Source organism: Hyperoodon ampullatus (genome assembly GCF_949752795.1).
Source record: "Hyperoodon ampullatus genome assembly, chromosome: 1".
NCBI classification, from domain to species: domain Eukaryota; kingdom Metazoa; phylum Chordata; class Mammalia; order Artiodactyla; family Ziphiidae; genus Hyperoodon; species Hyperoodon ampullatus.
The window spans coordinates 223,216,514-223,239,467 of record NC_136914.1 but is presented as its reverse complement, the minus strand read 5'-3'; the positions used below and the strand labels follow the sequence as shown (position 1 = coordinate 223,239,467).

The 22,954-nt window shown below is 41.3% G+C and overlaps 1 protein-coding gene across 1 annotated transcript; it reads left to right on the top strand.

Moving 5' to 3' along the window:
* Nucleotides 1–442: 442 nt before the first annotated feature.
* On the top strand, nucleotides 443–9,257 carry TEX36 (testis expressed 36; the record flags this gene model as incomplete). The annotated part of the gene is made up of 4 exons (XM_079708604.1): nucleotides 443–493; nucleotides 6,498–6,629; nucleotides 7,879–7,959; nucleotides 8,961–9,257. The coding sequence occupies 4 exons, from the start codon at nucleotides 443–445 to the stop codon at nucleotides 9,255–9,257; spliced, it is 561 nt and encodes a 186-aa protein (XP_079564730.1).
* Nucleotides 9,258–22,954: the final 13,697 nt, after the last annotated feature.

The following is a 22,954-nucleotide window of genomic DNA, read 5'->3' as shown; positions in this document are numbered from 1 at the left end:
CAAGGCAGAGTCAACTCACTTCTCTGAAAACTAAGAGGTTGGAATAGATGGTTACCTTGAGGATATTCAACTCAGAAGTCATCAGAGGATTTGGCGGGTACAGAGTTCGCCATTGTCTCAAGACTGTCTGGTCCACACCTGTGTGATCTGTGTGTATGGCTTCCTCACCTGGGACCTGGAGGCTTACACACTGGGGAGCGGCAGCTGCAAGGGACCCGAGGCAGGAGCCCTTGGGGGGCTTGGAAGACCTGCACTCCTCCCCCATTGTGATGCGTGGGCTCTGATGCTATGACAACAGGGACCACTCCCGGACTTCCCCTCCTGGTAGAGGCTGAGAATTAAAGATCAGCAGCAAGGAGGAGTGACTTCCCAGGTGTAGAACTCATGAGGCAATGGAGGGATAAGAGAGCCAACCTCAGTCCCCTTCAGCTTCCTGCAGAAAATGGCCAAAGGGAGACGCTTCAACCCACCTTTAGACAAGGATGGAAGATGGGTAAGAAGGATGATGCCCTCTCTCATCTTAGGCCACGTGGGTGTGGTCAGGACACTTCTGCTACTTACCATAGTATGACGTCTGGCAAATCACTTCACCCAGCCTCAGTTCCTTCATCTGTGAAATGGGAATCTCATAGCATCCTTGGGAGGATCAAATGAAATTAATCTGAGTATAAAATGCTCAGCAGGCTGGCAACTTGTGACTGTTCACTAAGCAGTAATTGGTGTGTGCTCTGCTTTTTCTCTTTTCTATAACATCTATCTTCTGACATACTATATAATTTATTATATAAACTCCATGAGGCTGGTTATCTTTGTCTTTTCTTTTCCCCACTGGTTGTATCAGAGAAAATTGTGGTACTAGCCTCTTCTAGGGCAGTAATACATAGAAAAAAAATGTTTTTAATTTGTTTGTTTAAAAGGAAAAAGAAAAATGGAAAACATCTTGGAAAATTTGGGCCTGAAGGCTTTAAAAACCCTAAGCAACTTAGTCTTTCTAAATCTCAGTCTCTTTTTCTGTTAAATGGGAGCATAATGTACTAAGGTTAGAGGCCATGGTGGGGATTAATGAGATAATTCATACAAAGGTGCTTAGAATAATGCAATGGAAACATAGTAACCACTCAATACTTGCTAACTATTATATAGATAATATATAATATATGTATATATGTAACATATATATGTATATGTGTCCACCATGCAGAACCCATGGATACTGAAGGGCAACTAAGTGACCTGAGCATCCTCGGATTTTGGTACCCACAGCGTGGGATAGGGGGAACCACTCCCCCACAGATTCCAAGGGATTTATATTTATACTGATATTCTTTCTAGTATACCCTGCTCCATTTCACAGATTTAAAGTAATGAACAGAAAATATTCACAATAAAGTAGTAAAGTATATATAAATAAGAATTCAGAACCAGTTTAAATATACTTTAAGAGGCTGAGACTGGGAAAATATGTCACATGGATATGCAGGCCATATGGCCTAAACAGTAGCTATTTGGATATAACATCTGACTCTGAGTTTCCTGGCAGCCAAAGTAAAATGGGAAATAACGTGAACTACATACACTAATTGGTTAGGAAGAGACAACGTAAGCTTCTCAGACTAAATAGCTTGGCCTCTTTTTATCACCTACAGTATCAGTTAGGGCTGTGTTTGACTGAATATTATAAAAAGCTGACTACGGTACCTTATCCAGACAGGGGTCTGTGTTTCTCTAGTAACAGTCAGTCCAGAGGGAGGCAGTTCAGGGCTGGTACAGCTGCCCTAGGGCGTTGTCAAAGGCCCAGGTTCTTTTCAGCCTTCTGTCCTGTCATCCTCAGTGCAGTGTGTCACCTCAGGCAGATAAATGAGAGGAAAGTCAACGGATAAATAGATGGAAGGCAGCTGTCAGCTAAGTCGGCCCCTTTTTCTGGGGGAAACAGTCTCTCCCACGAGCCCCACCCACAGACTTCTGCTTTCATTTCAATTGGTCACATGGCCAATTTAGCTGCAAGGGAGTTTGGGGGGGTATTTTTTAACCAACCATGTTGCCACCCCAAACAAAGTCAGGGTTCTGTTATAAGGCAGAAATCGAGAAAGAACATTGCATCTCCTATTGGTGTCCCAGGAATGTACCTGGGCCCAGTTTAAGTGGGGAGCCTTTGGTGTGGGTCCTTTCTGCTGCCGGCACCTAAGAGTATAAAAAGAATCGTGCTGACATGAAGTTTCCCAAAGTAAATTGTTGGGAAAATTAAAGAAATTGTTGGCTTTGCGTCAGCAGCAGCCCGTTTGGGAGACTAATTGCCACATTGGAGGTGACAGTCATTTCGCAGTTGACCTTGCTGGTGGTAATCTGGCTGTTACTAGGTAGAAAAGGCTCTCTGCACACACTTTCACCTTCCTATTTAATATTTCAGTCATTGAGTGATTGAATGCAGCAAAAATTTCACTGCCAACTAGTTAAAAAGCTGTATTTCACGGTTACAATATCTAACAGAAGGGTTTATTTCACAGCTATCATGTTATAGCCATTAAATATATATTTTAAAAGAGCGAAATTAAAATGCTAGAGCGGTTTTTTTTACAGTGATTTAGTCCACAGACTTGCAGAATACAAATGAACTCAAGTCAGTTGTCATTTAGCTGGTGAGAGGGATCCTTCGTGATGTAGAAAAACTCTCCACCTTGGCCTGATTTTCCAAAACTTGGAAAATCAGATCGGAGGAGGGGAAAAGGGAAAGGTTCTGAGTCTGGAGGCCCTCCGTAGTATTTACATTTCCTTAAAAAGTGTTTAAAAACATTAAAAAATATATAATACAGGATGAATTAGAAATGTATAGGTTGATTTTGAAAAATTTCTGGGGTATATTGTTAAGTGAGAAAAGCAAGGTGTAAAATAGTATGTATCATATGGCCCAATTTTTATAAAACAGTGTAAGTCCCTTTTGTAGGTACGGGTGTTTGTAAAGGATTATACTAGAGCTGTTGTCATTACTATTGTTATCACTGTTATCTGGGTTGTTGGTGGGGGTGAGAAGAAGGGGAAGGAAACAGAAACCAGAAGTTACTATTAAATTATAAAAAGGCATTTATTGCAAATCAGAACCACAATGAGGGATCACCTCACACCAGTCAGAATGGGCATCATCAGAAAATCTACAAACAACAAATGCTGGAGAGGGTGTAGCGAAAAGGGAACCCTCCTGCGCTGTTGGTGGGAATGTAAATTGGTGCAGCCACTATGGAGGTTCCTTAAAAACCTAAAAATAGAATTACCATATGACCCAGCAATCCTACTACTGGGCATATACCCTGAGAAAATCATAATTCAAAAAGGCACATGCACCCCAATGTTCATTGCAGCACCATTTACAATAGCCAGGACATGGAAGCAACCTAAATGTCCATCGACAGATGAATGGATAAAGAAGATGTGGCACATACATACAATGGAATATTACTCAGCCGTAAAAAGAAACGAAATTGGGTCATTTGTAGAGACATGGATGGACCTAGAGACTGTCATACAGAGTGAAGTAAGTCAGAAAGAGAAAAACAAATATCGTATATTAACGCATATATGTGGAATCTAGAAAAATGGTACAGATGGACCGGTTGGCAGGGTAGAAGTTGAGACACAGATGTAGAGAACAAACGTATGGACACCAAGGGGGGAAAGCGGGGTGGGTGGGGGTGGGGGGATGAATTAGGAGATTGGGATTGACATATACACAATACATATAAAATAGGTAACTAATAAGAACCTGCTGTATAAAAAATAGATAAATAAAATTCAAATAAAAAAATAATAAAACAGGGGCTTCCCTGGTGGCGCAGTGGTTGAGAGTCCACCTGCCAATGCAGGGGACATGGGTTCGTTCCCCGGTCCGGGAAGATCCCACATGCCGCGGAGCCTGCGCACCCGGAGCCTGTGCTCCGCAGCGGGAGAGGCCACAACAGTGAGAGGCCCGTGTACCACAAAAAATAATAATAATAATAAAAATAAATAAAACAGAGATCAGGAAAATAAATAAATAAAAAGGTCACATTTATAATTTTATAAATTTATGTTTTGAAGCCACATTTATAATACGATCCTATATATGCAAATTATGCATATATATGGGTGTACAGTTGCACAAGGATGCATGACGAAGTTGGTCACCAAAGAGTTAAGGGGAGGACTTCCCTGGTGGCGCAGTGGTTAAGAATCCACCTGCCAATTCAGGGGACATGGGTTCGAGCCCTGGTCTGGGAAGATCCCACATGCCGCGGAGCAACTAAGCCCGTGCGCCATAGCTGCTGAGCCCACATGCTACAACTGCTGAAGCCTGCGTGCCTGGAGCCCATGCTGTGCAACAAGGGAAGCCACCACAATGAGAAGCCCGCGCACTGCAAGGAAGATCCAACACAGCCAAAAACAAAAACAAAAAAAAAGAGTTAAGGGGAAAGAGTGATGGGATTTCACGGGAATTCTACTACCTTCCTTATGTTTTTCTTTATTGTTTGAACTTTTAAAAACCATAAGCATGTATTATAACTCTAATCAGAAACAAATACAATTATTTTCGTTGGGAAAATGAGACAATTAATAGATGCATTTCATTAAGAAACATATAAACCATGGCAAAAAAGTCTTCTTCCTTCCCTGGTGCCCTCCTCCGAGGTGACCCTGTCACTTGGCCATGGAGGAGCCCGTCCACATGATGGTGTGTTGATTTGTGTGGTTGTCTCCTTGCCCTTGATCCCTGTTCCTACTCTGCTCGCCCCACAGGCAGCTATTCACACGTGTATAATGGGAGTTCTTTTACTGAGATGAGTTCTTGTAAATTATGTATTGTTGTTTTGTGTGCATGGATTATTTATTTACATAAATGGTGTTGGGTTATAGATCTCATTTTGTTTCTTCTTTCCACTCAGCACTGAGTTTACAAGATCCCCCTGAGGCTATGTGTCATCTGGATGATTGGTTCTCCTTTTCGCTGCCAACAATGCCCCACCAAGTATACCACATAGATGACATAATCTCTCTACCTTTTGACATAAATAGTAGCATACTAAACACACTCTTGTGCAGAAATTAAACAAAAGCCATACTTATATGTGCAGTTATATCATGACTTGAGAAAGAATGGGAGAGAATGGCAGTGTTAGCCAATATCATTATAATCCCAAAGAGAAGGAAGGACTGGCTTTGGGTGTGACAATGGGTTTGGTGACAAGGGAGGGGACAGCTGTGAGCAAAAATAGAACCTGCCAACAGCTATTGAACACTCTCTGGGTGCGTGCATTTTCTCCCTTAATCAGATCTACCTTATCAAATAAGTATTGTTATTTCCATTTTACAGATAAAGAAACTGCGGCCTCGAAAAATTAAGTCTCCTGCGGAAGGCTGACCTCGTGGGAGAGAGAGCTGGGATTGGTCTCAGGGCGTTTCAGTCTACTGTCTGTGACCCACCACCACGTTATGCTTCCTCCCTTTTCAGGAATTTTCACTAAGAGTCAGGGTCTTGCCTTCTGTTTGTATTGTAGTTTCCATTCATATTCCTCTCCTTGAGATCCCTGCTTCAAAGTCCACTTTGTTGGGGTGGCTTTTAAGAGGTGCTGTTTATATAAAATTGGGGTGAGCTACAGTGGCAGTCAAGCACCACTCGCGTCCCTCTTCAGGGGGAATTCAGGAATGGACTGCTTGCGCAGCTGCTGGAAGTGTGGCCTGGGAGGTCCACCCTTAGATATTCCTTGGCTGAAAAGAGCTGCTGCCCCAAGGTCACTTCCTGGGTCCCCACCGTCCTCTTCTACCCAGTGACTGATTGACAAAGGCTCACAAGGGCCCAGTCCTCTCACTCCATCAGTCTGACTCTGAGAAGGCACCCATGTCTAGAGCTCCCTGTGGGGTTGGTCCAGGCCTTTGTGGGAACTGCCTCCCTAGGCCCAGTCCTGCTTCCTTCTCTTCTGTTCATAGAGAGATACTAAAGCCCACCCCCAGCCATCCAAATAAGCTTCCCACCCTCTACCATTCTCCATTCTCCATTCTCCGTGGAGACTCAATGCGACCCTTCTCTCCTCCCCTCCCCCGTGTCCTAAGGTCCACTTCATACCTGCAGGAGGTTGGCTCACCCCCGTGAACATGGGCTGAATCCTTGGCCCCAAGTGCAGAGAGCTCCCCGACCACAAGGAAGATCTCAAATAATGCATTCTGTCTCCTCAGAGCACATCAACTCCCTCTCACGGGGCCACACCCTCCTCACCAGGCCTCGGAAACATTTCCAGGCTCCGAGCAGCAGGGTGGCCCCTGTAACTTGAAACAACCGGCAGTGGTGGCCTCGGGCCATGACAGTATTTTTTGTCTTGGAAAGAATACTTGAAAATTACAAAAATTATGCCATTTCCATCGCATGCCTGAAGCACCCAAATTGCATTTTAATCCCTTTACAGAGGAAGCCCTGATACTTGGCTTAGAGATTCAGATGTGTCTGGTTTTAATCAAGGCGTGTGCTGTTTTTCCAGTTCCCTCACATTGGACTAATGCAAAAGACACCAGAATCCATCACACGTACCATGTTAAAAGAGTCCAATAGTCCACGTTTATCTCAGCAAGTGGAGGAGAAGCTACCGCTGATCTACAAAGTGCGGGAGAAGGTGAGTCCTGAGGGCTGGCCATGTGCCCCCCTGGCTCTTCAAGGGGGTGGCACCGCTGGCACCAGACAACTCTTTCTCGGAGGGAACTGCTCGCTTGCCCTCCCTGGACCCCTAAATTCTGGTAGCATCCTACCTCATACACCAGTCAGTACGATACCTCAAATAGTCTTTAGAAGGAAATACCTCTGGTCCAGACAATAAAGTTAGGCTCCTCTATGGACAGAGTTCTTTGCTTTGCTTTGTGAAGATTTTTTTTGGATGTAGACCATTTTTAAAGTCTTTTATTGAATTTGTTACAATATTGCTTCTGTTTTATGTGTTCGGTTTTTTTTGGCCTTGAGGCATGTGGGATCTTAGCTCTCTGACCAGGGACTGAACTTGTACCCCCTGCATGGAAGGCGAAGTCTTAACCACTGGACCACCAGGGAAGTCCCTGTGGACAGAGTTCTTAACATGCACGTTCTTCCTTGCTGGCCAGTTCATGAGCAACTTTAGGGGCATGAAGTGGCCGGAGGGAGAAACAGGGTTAACTTTACATTTAGCCGCCATGGACCAGAGAGCTCTGGTCTACTAGGATCCTTATTGGGCAGAAGAAGAAGATGGCCTCAAAATTCTTTTCCAGCTTTCAATTCCATGCCTACAGACTTTCCCTTCCTTGTCTCTCAATAAGATGTTTTAAAGAGAATTTTTTATGATTTTCAGCAAGCTAGCGATAAGGTTGAGTTTCAAAGCCTTGAGCTGATGCACACACCCAGGACCTCGCCCTGTGCCGTGTGTGCCATTGCTGTCGATGGATTTAATTCTTCTTTTTTTAAATAAATTTATTTATTTTTGGCTGCTTTGTGTCTTCGTTGCTGCACGAGGGCTTTCTCTAGCTGCGGCAAGCTGGGCTACTCTTCATTGTGGTGCATGGGTTTCTCATTGCAGTGGCTTCTCTTGCTGTGGAGCACAGGCTCTAGGTGCACGGGCTTCAGTAGTTGTGGTGCATAGGCTCAGTAGTTGTGGCGCACGGGCTTAGTTGCTCTGAGGCATGTGGGATCTTCCTGGACCTGGGCTTGAACCCGTGTCCCCTGCACTGGCAGGTGGATTCTTAACCACCGCGCCACCAGGGACGCCCTGATGGGTTTAGTTCTTACTTAGAGGTCACTTTGCCTCCTCCTTCTTCCTTCCATGCCACTGTAGGTGGGTTCAGGAAACATACTGGGGTTCTGATGTGTGCCTTTTTACCTCTTCCCTTGCTCTTTTCCAGCAAGCAGGAAATAACAACTTCCCCTTCTCTGTACATGACAATCGTCACAGCTTTCAGAACTCTGGACTCTACCTCGACTCTGTGAGTATTTCTCTCCAAGTTGCTAAAAAAATGAGGAGCGACATTAGGACTCTTGATTTTCTGAGACGTGTTGAAGATAGAGGACTGACCTCAAAATTGGAACAAGATTAAAGCCTCATAACAGGTTACCAGGGGGGGAAAAAGCATAAAATTCTCAGAGTCCCACGTAGCTTTCAAAATCTGCACCAGCCTTCCTTCTGCCTAGGTTTTTGTGAATTTCATGCTCATCAATGTGCTTTCCCATAAACTGTCTCATTTGTGAGCTTTCTTGTGAAAATCTGTCATGAGAAGGACGGATTGCCTATGTGTGTCTCTGGATGGCAGAGCCAGGATCCATGAGGAGTCAAAGGAATGAATGGGGAGCTTACATGATATAAAGAAGGACTTCCTAATAACTGCAGTTGTCTATTCTCCGGAGGTGGTGTTTCCCCAGCACTGAAGAAAATAAAGTCTGATAGCACTGGTTAGTGGTGGATAACAAAGCACTGGGCAACGAAAAGAGATTGCGAGCGCATATGTAATTTAAAATTTTCTAATGGCCACATTTGTAAGAGTTGATGAGGAAGCCTGTGATCAGAGACCCAAAGGTGCTGCTTTCTTCATTGGGAATCCTCTGGGATGGGAAAGAATCTTTGGATCTCTCGGTGTAAGAACCATCCCACTGAGTGCTGGAGATGCAGCCTGGGGTGGATATGCTGAGGAGCCACCTGGGTGCAGAGAACCTACTTGGGGTCCCAGGGAGTCCAGGCTGTGGTCTCTCTGGTTTTGCCCCCCATGTCTCTAGAAGTCCAGTCCTCTTGGTGGGAGTGGAAGGCTGCGAGAACCAGGATGTTGTGAGTGTCAATTTATAGCCTTCAACAGGTTGATAAAGGATGTCTCTTGTAAGGGTGGTCATACTGTGCATTTAGAGATAAGATGTCATGAAGGTGGTTTTACTAAAGACATCTGAACTGTGTGACCTTGAATATTTTTCTCCTAACCTTCTTGTGATTCTTCTCCAGGGCCTGGGATGTAAGAAGATCTCCCCAGAAAAAAGGCAACACATTTCAAGAAATTTCAATCTTTGGGCATGTGACTATGTTCCATCTTGTCTCGATGGCTTTTCAAATAACCAAATATCATATGTCTGTCAGGAAGCTGTGGTGGTCCCAATTTTCAGACGCTTTCCAAGACATTATAATGATTTATGGAACACTTTTAAATTTATTCCCCAGCAAAGCTATACAGAGTATTTGAAAAAGAATCCAAAAGTAAGGTTCATGATTAACAAAAAGGCTGGTTCTCCACTGGAGCCCTAACCCTTCCAGAAGATTCTTGATGAGTTTTGCAATATTGTTATTTCATCACACATTCTAAAAGTATGTATTTTCTGTTACAGCACTGAGGTTTGACATAAGATTTGTTTAGGATTAGAGAATATAGACTGTATGTGCCTCAATGCTGAGGTGAAGTTTTCTTGCAGTGATAACATAAAGTCCTTATATAGAGAAACCAGAAAGGCAACAAGTAATGTTGCCACTCCCCCACCTTTAAAGTATTTTTATGGTTTTAATAAGGTTGAAAAATATTCAGGTCCTTATAAAATAAAGATACGTGATGACATACACATTTTAAGTGAATGTGTTTTAAACAAAAATGTGTTTAAATTTTGAAATTGCCACATTAACTTTTGGGAGAGGTTTTAAATTACATAATTAATATAGGTTTACATTTTCATCTTGAAATTTCAAACAAACCGAGAACGCAGAAGTCCCCTTTGATTTCACCACATCTCTAATCCTTGTCCTGTCCCCAGAAGTAAGCTAACCATTTTTTTTAATTTTATTTATTTAATTTATTTATTTTTGTCTGTGTTGGGTCTTCATTGCTGCATACGGGCTTTCTCTAGTTGTGGCGAGCGGGGGCTACTCTTCCTTCCAGTGCACGGGCTTCTCACTGTGGTGGCTTCTCTTGTTGCGGAGCATGGGCTCTAGGCACGCAGGTTTCAATAGTTGTGGCACGCAGCCTCAGTAGTTGTGGCGCACAGACTTAGCTGCTCCGTGGCATGTGGGATCTTCCTGGACCAGGGCTCAAACCCGTGTCCCCTGCGTTGGCAGCAGATTCTTAACCACCGCACCACCAGGGAAGTCCCTAACCATTTGTTTTTATTCTGTGCTTTTACAATCACATGCATGTGCATAACTATTAATACGTACAAATTTTGAACATAAACTGTATTACACAGTACATATGTTCTTGGAGTACATAACTGATCTTGAAGTTCTTGCAGTGTCAGTATGAGTAAACTACTGCACTGTATCCCCTAGTATGGATGTACCATGTTTTAAAAAACTATCTTACTAATGAGCCTTTGAATTGTGTCTAATTTTTGGCTGTCAGACATGGTGCTACATGAACATGCTTTATCGGGCTCTTTGGGTGCATGTTTAAATGTGCTCTGGAGTCATCTCTGAACGTTACCTTCTTAGTGCCAAGTTGGCCCATAGGCACAGAGTACTAATAAACACCGCCAAACCACCTTCAAAACAGTCTGGACCAATTAAACTTCCATCAACAGTATCTGTGAGTTTCTGTTTCTCTCCCCCCTCAAATTATCTTTTAGATATTTAAGGATATTTAAGGACAAAAAAATGGTATCTTGTTATTTTCTTATTTTGCATTTCTCTGATTATTAGTGAAGTTGGCCATCTTTTCCCACTCAGGGGCCATTAATATTGCCCTTTAAATGAACAATGTCACCATCATTCTATATCAAAATTTTCTTGTTTCTATTTAAATATTTTTCTTATAGATGAATTTTAGAATAAGCTTGTCAAGTAAATCCACTGGCAATTTGATAGGAATTTCCCTGAATTTAGATATTAATTTATAGGAGAATTGACATCTTTATACCATGGTGTATCTCCCCATTTATTCAAATCTTATTTTATGTTCTTTGGTAAAGCTTTATAACTTTTTTTACATAAGTATGGTATGTTTCTTTTCTGTGTTTATTCCTGTATATTTTGAAATGTGTCTATCTTGAATGCGTGTGTGTGTGTGTGTTTAAGTTACACTTTTAGGTTGGTTTTGTCTGATGCATAAAAAAGCTACTGATTTCTGTATGTGAATCTTATATTTATTTGACTACCTGGATAAACTTCTTACAATAAATAAAAAGTATTCTAATAAAATTAAAAAGTTTGAATAATTTTTCAGTTGATTCTTTTGGATTTTCTATGTGGATAATTATACCATTTGTGAAAGTGATAATTTTTATCATTTCTAGCATTTATACCTCCCCCTCATCTTACTGTACCAGGTACAATTTGAATATTAGCACAAATAGTACATATCCTTATTTTATGTCTGAATTTAATGGGACTGATTCTAATGTGTCACTCTGATGTCTGAATGTTTTTGTGGGTTTGAGATAGGTAACCTTTATCTAATTAAGAATATTCTCTTATATTCATAGTTTCCTGGTTTTCTTCCCCCTAAGATATATATTTTTAAGTATATGTACATGGGAAAATTTCAAAGAAAATAAAAATAAACAGTGAAAAATAATTTCCCTCACATCCCTGACTTCCAGTCCCTATTTTCTCTCCCAGCACCGGTCTGTCACCTTTTTTTTTTAAGTTATTATTTTTTTAAATTGAAGTATAGTTGATTTACAGTGTTTTGTTAGTTTCTGGTGTACAGCAAAGTGATTCAGTCATACGTAAATTTATATGTATATGTATATTCTTTTTCATATTCTTTTCTATTATAGTTTATTACAATATATTGAATATAGTTCCCTGTGCTATACAGTAGGACCTTGTCACTTAGCTTTTTATATATGATAGTTTGTATCTGCTAATCCTAAACTCCTAATTTATCCCTCCCTCACTTTGATAACCATAAGTTTGTTTTCCATGTCTATGTTTCTGTTTTGTAAATAAGTTCATTTGTATCATTTTTTAATTCCACATATTAGTGATATTATATGGTATTTGTCTTTCTCTGTCTGACTCAATTTAGTATGATAATCTCTAGGTCCATCTGTGTTGCTGCAAATGACATTATTTCATTCTTTTTTATGTTGAGGAATATTCCATTGTATATATGAACCACATCTTCTTTATCCATTCATCTGCCTGTTGACATTTTTTTATGTGCATCCTTCTCTAGGCAGGCTCTGCATGGATTCTCTCTGTCTCTGTCTCTGTCTCACATACACACACCCTTAACAAAAACCAATTGTTCCATGCCACTGTTGCTTTCTGCCACAGCACTACCAACTACACTTTTGAATATGTCATTCCATGTCAGTGCTTATAAATGTACTTCTTTTTCAAAAACATGACTGCCTGGTATTTCATTTCATGGATATGTCATAGTCCCTATAATCTTTTCATGGCCATTTAGGCAGTTTTCAGTCTCTTCCTACTATAAACAATCCGGAATAAACACATTTATAGGTAAACATTTGTATTCATCTATGAGTATTTCTTTTTTTTTTTTTTAATTAGTTTCTGCTTTATAACAAAGTGAATCAGTCATACATATACATCTGTTCCCACATCCCCTCCCTCATGCATCTCCCTCCCTCCCACCCTCCCCATCCCACCCCTCCAGGCGGTCACAAAGCACCGAGCTGATCTCCCTGTGCTCTGCGGCTGCTTCCCACTATCTATCTACCTTACGTTTGGTAGTGTATATATGTCCATGCCTCTCTTTCCCTTTGTCCCAGCTTACCCTTCCCCTTCCCCATATCCTCAAGTCCATTCTCAAGTAGGTCTGTGTCTTTATTCCCGTTTTACCCCTAGGTTCTTCATGACATTTTTTTTTTTTTTAAATTCCATATATATGTGTTAGCATACGGTATTTGTCTTTCTCTTTCTGACTTACTTCACTCTGTATGACAGACTCTAGGTCTATCCACCTCATTACAAATAGCTCAGTTTCGTTTCTTTTTATGGCTGAATAATATTCCATTGTATATATGTGCCACATCTTCTTTATCCATTCATCCGATGATGGACACTTAGGTTGTTTCCAGCTCCGGGCTATTGTGAATAGAGCTGCAGTGAACATTTTGGTACATGTCTATGAGTATTTCTATAAGTTAAACTCATAAAAATAAACTTGTTCAACTAAAGAGCATGTGGATTTTTAATTTTAATTCAAAGTTTCTAAAAGAGGCCGTGCTTCAGCTTACAATTTCACTAACAAAATATGAATGCGTTACAAGTGTTTCCTGTAGTTTGTTGTTGTTTGTTCCTCTTTGTTGATATATGTACATATACATACATATACATATATATTTTATGTTAATAGACTTTATTTCTTAGAACACTTTTAGGTTTATAAAAAATTGAACAGAAAGCAGACGGTTCTCATATACCCACTCTCCCCCCTATTCCCACCACCCACAGTTTCTCCTGTTATTAACATCTTGCATTGGTGTGGTGTATACCATATTTTAGCCCAGCATATATTATAGTGTAGGAAAATGTATGAGTCTCCTATTTAATGGCTTCTGGATATCATGTCTTACTTAGGACTTCCTTTTTTTGAGATTATTAAATAATTTGAAGAGTTTTGTTGTAGTTCTTATTGTTCATGTATCAGGTGACATTATAGCAAATGGTATTTTGGCATTTATTGAGATGATCATATAAATTTTCTGTATTAATCTGTTAATGTAATAACATATATTAATGGATTTTCTAATTTGAGCCTTTTTAGCATTCTTAAGACAAACCCTAGTTGCTTATGATGTAATGTTCTTTTTTTTTTTTTTTTTTTTTTTTTTTTGCGGTAGGCGGGCCTCTCACTGTTGTGGCCTCTCCCCTTGCGGAGCACAGGCTCCGGAGCACAGGCTCAGTGGCCATGGCTCACGGGCCCAGCCGCTCCACGGCATGTGGGATCTTCCCAGACCGGGGCACGAACCCGTGTCCCCTGCATCGGCAGGCGGACTCTCAACCACTGCGCCACCAGGGAAGCCCATGTAATGTTCTTTTGATAAATTCAGGACTTCATATGCAAATATTTTATTTAGGATTTTAAAGTGTATTTTTACTATGCTCTGACACTGCTTATATAAATTGCAAATGTCCATAGAATTTGCCATTGCCATGAAGTCTCTTGGACCTGTTGTTGTTTACAGGTGTGGATCTTTTTTTTTTAATTTTATTTTATTTTATTTATTTTATTCTTGGCTGTGTTGGGTCTTCCTTGCTGCACGCAGGCTTTCTCTAGTTGCAGCAAACAGGGGCTACTCTTCGCTGCGGTGCACGGGCTTCTCTTGTAGTGGAGCGCGGGCTCTAGGCGCGTGGGCTTCAGTAGTTGTGGCACGCGGGCTCCGTAGTTGTGGCACACGGTCTCTAGAGCGCAGGCTCAGTAGTTGTGGTGCACAGGCTTAGTTGCTCCGCGGCATGTGGCATCTTCCTGGACCAGGGCTCGAACCCACATCCCCTGCGTTGGCAGGCGGATTCTTAACCACTGCGCCACCAGGGAAGCCCCAGGTATGGATCTTTGAAAATATTTTCAATATACTTCATGGAGATTGGTCTGTATGGTGTTTCTATTTCTTTTTTCCCTAATTTTGGACATTTTTAGTTTTTGAGGAAGTCATCTGTTTTATATGGATTTTAAATTTTTGGATGTTTTAATATATTCTTTTTAATGCTTTAAAGTTACATCCTGTCCTTTGACGTGCTGAATGTTGCTCACATATCTTTGCTCTGTTCACCAAAACTACATTTTTGTTGCTGTTGTTTGCTTTTGATCTTGATAATTTATGCTTTCATGTTTACTAATTCTGTTCTTGGGCTTATTTTGATTTTTTTCTAGCTTCTTAAGGTGAAAGCATAACTCAATTCTTTGCAGACTTTCCTGTTTTCTTGTAAATGCAGGTAAGGCTATTTCTTTCAAATGCCACTGTGTAGCTACATCATGGGCCTCTCATGATTGTTTAAGTAGCTTGTAATTGTTTTCTTTTTTAATCCAAGAATTATTAAGCAGTGTGTTTTCTAATTTATTTTTTCTTGTGATTTTTCATTGCCCGTATTTTATTAATTGATTAATTTTTGCATTGTGGTCAGTGATTAAGACCTGTATGATTTCTGCTTACTGAAAAATTTTAAATGTTCTTGTGGCTTAACACATGGTCAATTTTTGTAACTGTTCTACATGTATTTGAAAAGAACGTGTAATCTTCCATTTTAAAATCTTTTTTATTTGAAATAATTATAGATTCATAGAAAATTGTAAAAAAAAAAAAAGTATGGAGACATTCTGTGTCTCTTTCACCCACTTTTCCCTGATGATAACATCTGGCATAAGTATAGTAAATGGGTGTATTAATTTTCTATTGCTGTGCAGCAAATTACCATAAACTTAGTGGCTTAAAACAACACCCATTTACTAGTTCCCTGTTCTGTAGATCAAAAGTCTGGGCACTTGTGGCTGGGTTCTCTGCTCAGTCTCACAAGCTAAAACCAAGGGTTGACTGTACTGCACTTTCACCTGTGCTCCAGGGTCCTAATTCAACCTACGTGGTTGTGGCAGAATTCAGTTCCTTGTGGTTGTAGGACTGAGATCCCTGCTCACTTGCTAGCTATCAGCCAGTGGCCATTCTTAGCTCCTAGAAGTTGCTGCTTTCCTTGCTACATGGCCTCCTCCAGCTCCAAAGCCAGTGATGGAGTTCAAATCCCTCTCACATTTTGTGACCTCTGTCACCAGGAAGAGTCCAGTCCGTTTTTAAGGGATCACATGACTAGATCTGACCCACCCAGGATAATCTCTCTATCTTTTTTTGTTTGTTTGATTATTAACAATAAACATTTATTTCTCACAATTCTGGAGGTTGGGAAGTCCAAGATCACGGCGGGGCAGGTTCAGTGTTTGATGACTGTTTATGCTCTCTGTAACCTCACGTGGCAGAAATGCAAACTCCATGCCTTAAGGGCAATGGACTTGAGGCCTTAATTATATATGGAAAATCCATTTTTCTATATAACTTAAGTATGGGAATTATATTGCATTATATTCACAGGTTCTGCCCACACTCACAGCCAGGGGATTACACAAAAATGAGGGTCAACAGGGTCATCTTAGAATCCTACCTACCACAAATATCACAACCAGGAGATTGATGTTGGTACAATCCACAGACCTTATTCAAATTTTACCAGCTTTACATGTGTGTGCACGTTTGTGTGTGTTTATATTTTTATGTGTGTAGCCTCCTTTTCTGGCTACAAAATTATATATCGATTATACTTAGCTTGTTGATTGGCTAATCAAGTCTAACATTTACATGATATATATACTTGGAAACTGGGTGGGGTATTTCACTTTTAGGATCGTTGGGTTTTTAATTTTATGATTTTGAGGGGGGTTTTTTTAGTTATAGAAAATTTTCTTCAATTATTTCTTTATTTTCTTGCTTCCATTTTCTCCTTTTTATTCTAAAATGCTTCTTAGCTGGATATTGACATATCTGGATCTCTCTTCCTTGACTCTCCAGTATTCCTTTATATTTTCTATCAGCTTGTCTATTTGCACTGAGTTCTGGAAGAGCCTCTAAACTCTGTCTTCCAGTTTACTAATTGGCTCTTCAGTGACCCATTCTGCTATTTAGCCAGTATACTAAGATTGTCCTCTAACCAAACAACAGTTTAATCTTCAAGGTCTCTATTTGGCTCTTATTTATGGATGCAATGTTTACTTCTGTCTGATAATAATTTTACTTATTCTAATATCTTATTTTTCTCCATTTTGTTGCCTCGGGTATTGCTGTGTCTGTTTGCCTTTCTAGTGTGGTGCAAACATTTAGTGATTTTTTGGTTTTGTGTGAACAGTGTGTATGTTCTTCCCACACTGTTGGCGTGAGGATGGGTGAGAGATAGGACATACTGCCTGGGGTGTGGCCACCAGCTCTGCTTCTGGGAGAGGGTTCCCAGTTCATCTACTGCCCTCTTCCTAGCGCACTGCCCTGACACCCAGCCGAGGTAACCATGCATTCTCAATCCTTTTGCTTTGGCACAGACTCAGATCCGACTCACTGCTTGGTACAGAGAATGTGATGAGGACCAACTCTGACAGATAATCTCTAGAAGTAACCCCACCAAGTGCCCTGGGTGCTGCCTCTTCCCAAATCCGCTACCACCACACTAGTACCCTTGGAGCAGTTACCAAGTCTGGAGCATCCCTGACATGCACACTTCACTCCTCCCTTCCATCTCATAGAAAATCAAGATCACTTATCATAACTAGAAAGTAACCTAAAAGTAAATGCAGTGAGGGAAAAAAAAACCTAATCCAAAGTGATTAAATTCCACCCAGACATCATTGCATTCTCAAGACTTCTTGTCTGAGGCCTGCCCATGGATTTTTTTTTTTTTTTTTTTGTGGTACACGGGCCTCTCACTCTTGTGGCCTCTCCCATTGTGGAGCACAGACTCCGGACGCGCAGGCTCAGCGGCCATGGCTCACAGGCCCAGCCGCTCCGCAGCATGTGGGATCCTCTGGGGCACGAACCCGTGTCCCCTGCATTGGCAGGCGGACTCTCAACCACTGCGCCACCAGGGAAGCCCTGCCCATGGATTTTTGAAAAGGGATGTTAGTAAGTGTTAAGAGGTTTAGACACACCATCACCAAACCCAGGGCTTTCTCCCCAGCTCAAACAGAATGTTTAGAATGGAATAGAAAAAGAAAACAATTTCTTAATATGTAAGCCAATATTATTGAATGCTGCATCAGTCAGCCACCTAAAAGTGTCTCCTACACTTCAGGAAAGGGTTGGGAATGGATGTCCTCAGAGTTGTCTTCTGACACTGAAAGACTAGATCTCTGTCCATACCGGTCATGTCCCTCCCCTTGAGGGTGCTCCCTGCTCTCAGTTACATTTCAGGGCACCCTCATCCTTGTGGCATACAGGTGACACGTGCAGGGCAGGCTCAGTGGATGTTAATCACAATTTGCAGGGAGTAATTTTTAAACCCTTAAACGTTGGTTTCTTTTCTGTAATATATGATTTCACATCTGGACAATCGAGTGAATAACAATTTTTTACCCTGAAAACTACATAATGTTTTGCAAACCAAATATTTTAGACTCTTTGTGTTGACTTTGAAGTTACAGTGGTGACTTCCCATCTAAGAAAGAGGGTTGGGCTCACCTTGGCACCACCTCTGGTAGAATTCACTGTTGAAGAACTTCCAATCTTAGGAGAAAAATAGATATGAGACAGTAGAATCATAGTCAACCCTGTCACAGCCTTTACAAAGTGGTTTTATAGTCACTAAATAAAAAATGTTAAATGACACACTAAAATAAAGAGACTATCCGGTGACACATTATACATCTTAAATCATGGGCATTTCCAGTTACTGTTCCTTTTTTGAGGAAAAGTGTAGGTGATCCCTGTTGTCCCCAGTTTCAAAGAGATGCTTTGTTTTTGTTTTGGTTTGGTTTAATAGAATGCCAGATTCTATTAACAGGCAGATTTTATGATACCTGAGCTGCTTCTGATGTCCAGTGCTGCTTCTTGGATCCCTGATCCAGATAGTCAAAATAGTTGAATGCTTGAAAATGTTTTGGAAGTTGCACTGTACCTGACTCTCCAGTCCATATCCCCACGCACAGGGTTGTATGACATTAGCTCTGTTTGGGGTAAGTTCTCTGCTAGTCACAGTCTGACTCCCTGACATTCAGGACTGCTGTTCTTCACCAGGTACATTTCTTTCTATTTCCTTTTCTTTTCCCAAGGTCTCCTCACAAACCCTCACTCACTGAACCCCTGCCTTGGCTCACCTTTCTCTGTTCAAATACCAACAATCTCCAACAAGAGTGACTCCACATTCAATGTACTGGAGATGAAATTTTAAAAATTACCAAAAAGGTATATAGAACCAAGTCTGCAATTATGTGAAGCAGGGATGTGAGGATGGGGAAGATCAGTCTCTACCCTTTGGGATCAAAGAGTATATTTACTGTCTCTAGAAACACAAATTAGATAATTTGCCCTTAAAACTAGTCTTTTTCCACTTAATTGTTTTCTATGTAAAAAAATAAATGACACTGTCCAATGACCTCACAGGTCTCAGTCCAATGAACCAAGAACAAAAGGATACAGCACTTTAAGGAAGGGGTTGGTCTTAGGGGCTCTGGGGTTGATGCCCCAAATACAATAACCCACTGTGCAAAAATAAGCCTTTAATAGCTTGGCAAAATGTCAGAGAATGGACTTGAGGACACAGGGAAGGGGAAGGGGAAGCTGGGATGAAGTGAAAGAGCGGCATGGACATATATACACTACCAAATGTAAAATAGATAGCTAGTGGGAAGCAGCCGCATAGCACAGGGAGATCAGCTCGGTGCTTTATGTCCACCTAGAGGGGTGGGATAGGGAGGGTAGGAGGGAGATGAAAGAGGGAGGGTATATGGGGATATATGTTTATGTATAGGGGATTCACTTTGTTATACAGCAGAAACTAACACACCATTGTAAAGCAATTATACTCCAATAAAGATGTTCAAAAAAAAAAAAAGGAAGAAACTTGGCAAAATGTCAATGACTTGCCTCGTTGGTTCTTTGTTTTAGTGTGTTGTTTTGAACAGAGGAATAAACAGCCAGTTAAAGAAACCCCAACTTACTAATCAGTTACATGCAGGTGTTTATAGATTTCTTCTGTTTTAATGAATTAGTCTTGGACTTGTGCCATCCTAGAAATGACTTAGACACTAAAAGAATGGCTGATGGCTTAGCAATAACATTTTGGAGTGATGCTGCCTTGTATCCATTCTAGACCCAAACCAGGAAGCTTCAGTTAATTACTGTGCATGTTTTAGGCATGTGCATAACTATTTTTCTTTCTAACTTATACTTGCAAAAATAAGATCTAAAGACCCTTAGACACGATAGTTTAAAGAGCAGAGTGATGATTTCCTGTATGAGACCAACTCTGGTCTCATAAAAACCAAACTCTGTTTTTAGGCAGAGAAGCACACTCTCATTTGGTCTGTTTTGACTTTTATGACTAATTTTAAAGATTGCTCTGTGCCCTCTCTTTGTTTTGTATATTTTGTGGCTGTCTTTGGCCACGGCCTTCTCTGTTCTGATGGCTCCACACCTGAGTCAGATGTGGTGGCTGTGTTTCCCCTTCCACGGCTGATACGACAACCATTGTGTGAACAATTTCCTCTTTGCAGGTTAGTGGTCAATTGTAACTCCGGTCAAAGCTCAGGACACATCACTGCTGGCCCATGGGTCAAGGGGAACAGACATTTCACTCAGTTCAACATTTTTTTTTTTTTTACCTACAGAATTGGGACCATATTGAGGCCTCTGAGGGGGGAGATAGGTGTGGGGGAGGAAGAGTTTGAAATGATAAGCTAAGTATAGGTTTCCCATATGTTCCGCTGAGTTCAGGGAAGAATCCATGCTGTTATGGTAACACCCTAAGAACCATAAAACAAGCAAGAAGAATAAATTTCCTCATCTGAGCTCTTTGCTGCCACCCACAATCCTTGGTCCTAGCGTGGTGTCTCGAGACAGTGATGGGGAAAGACCCCCTTCAGTTCGGCTCTGGGCTTTGGGATCTGACAGCACTGCTCAACCCTTGCTTTTCTCTGGGTGAAACGAGGCTGGCACTTCCCAAACACACAGGGTACTTTTTGTGGGAATCCTGGTGCCGCGTGGACTCGGAAGGGCTGTGTAAGTGTGAAATGCTGTACATTGCCTTTATAAGTACCTATCAAAACAAATGAAAACATCTCATTTAACACACAGTATTTAAGTAAACACATTACGGCTACACCAAAATAATCCTCCCAAATATTAAACAACAAATCAACCCCCTGTCAGAGCCTGACTCACTGAATAAATGGAATGAATAAAATTGTAACTCATGCGTTTGACTACGGCTCTATGAAATTGTTGAATCTGTTAGGTGTAGCGTGTGATTTCTGCACACAGTTACCAAAATAACTTCAAACGCTTTATTCTCTCTCCCAATTGAAATCAAACAGATCTGCAAGTACCCAAATCGGGTAATACGGGCACAGGAGCGCAAATCACATTTTCTTCTCTTGTACCCCTCCTCCTGCCCAAATAGGAGCTAGCACCAGAATGTTCAGATGCAAGGACCAGTATTTCCACTCCACCTGAGCACCGGTCGGGCTGCATCATTTGTCGTGGACCATCCCAGTTCCCAGAAGAAAGAACAACTCCGCCCATTACCCATGTGCCATCCAGTTGTTCACAGGGTTATAAATGACCATAGCGGAATACAGCCTTCTCTGCCCGAGAACACATTGCTGTCTATTCCTTAGGCCTGAAAGAGAAACGCTGAACCTGTCTTAAATATTCTCCCGCTGTTTATAACCTTCGTCTAAGCTTCTGTGGCTGTTACCAGCCGTGAGTGATATACCCAGTCCTTCTCCAGCAAGTGTCATTGCGGTTCCAAAAGAGGATGGGAAAGTCTCAACATAATCCCACGGGAGAAATCTTATTGTTCCTCCAAAGCATATTTTGTATCGAAACCAATGGCTAAAATCTGTGACATTCTAGAGCCTTAAAGGAAGGATTTGGCTCTGCTGGTACACAGCCGTCTGAGACTCCAGCATCTTCAGTCAATCAGAATAGTTCTGGTTAAAGCACATACGTTGGCCAACAGAATCAGGGCTGATTTCCAGCTCATTCCTAATATGGCCCTGCCCCCACCCCTGCCCCAAACCCTCTCTCAATTGCCCCACTCCTTTCGGGCCACATTCTCATGGGTACCATTGTGAATACACGTTAAGACATGCCCAAACACCCCATGTATTTACTTATCATTCAATGACTATTTTTCAAGCCCCTGCTTTGGGCATTGGACTACAAGGCTGAGCAGCAACAGACTCATCCTTGCTCAAAATGTAAGCAATCTAGACTATCTGTCAGAGGACAAAATGCTGCAACCCCCCTCGCAATAGCCAAGATTTCAAGCTAAGAATGCCAATTAAATGTCGATCAGGTGATAATAATGCTTTGAAAGGTCATAATTATAATTTTATTAAGCTGTGATCAGGGAGATAAGATAAATGTCATAGAAATGTGTTTAATATTGGTTACATAGTACATTACAGAAAAATTATGAATTTGTGTACCTTGTGTACATTAAAATTTGGATATGTTTAAGGGCAAAAGCCGAGTCTATTTTTTTTTTTTTATCTGCTGGATGAGGAATTGATTTTAATTCTTTCTCTGCTAATTAAAGGAGAATTAGAGGGACTCCCTTGGTGGTGCAGTGGTTAAGACTCTGTGCTCCCAATGCAGGGGGTCTGGGTTTGATCCCTGGTCAGGGAACTATGATCCCACATGCATGCTGCAACTAAGAGCTCACATGCTGCAACTAAGGAGCCCATGGCTGCAACTAAGGAGACCAAGTGCCACAACTAAAGAGCCCGCAAGTCACAACTAAGACCCGGTGCAACCAAATAAATAATGAAATAAATAAAATCATAATCATCATAAAAATTTTTAAAAAGGAGAACTAGAAAAACAAACTACTAAAGCACTAAATGCATTTTGATTACTTATGGATATAAGCAGTTATTTGGGGTTCATTCCTTTGCTTTCTGAAAGCATAATGATAGGTGAAATTAAGAGTTAATAGTGTACTAGTGAGGGTTTCTTTGGCAGATGGAACGAGGTCTGCTGTTTTCCCACCTTAGAGTTGGGAATGTGAAGTTACAGGGTTTGCTCTTGGCTAAAGTCACGCAGCATTTAGCCCCTGTTCAAATACATCGAGCTATTCAGGAATGGAAAAAGGCTCCAGCTGGGGGAGAAGGTGATGAGTGTGGTTGCAGCTGGGCTCCATTTCAGGTGCCTAGGGGAGCCAGGGAGAGCCCTCCAGCAGACAGCTGGGCAGGGAGGGTCAGCTCAGGATGGGGACCGGATATGAGGGAGGAGATGGGATGATAGCTTGATGGAGGAAGGTTCAGCAGAAGGATTTTTTTTTTTTTGGCTTAAAACAAC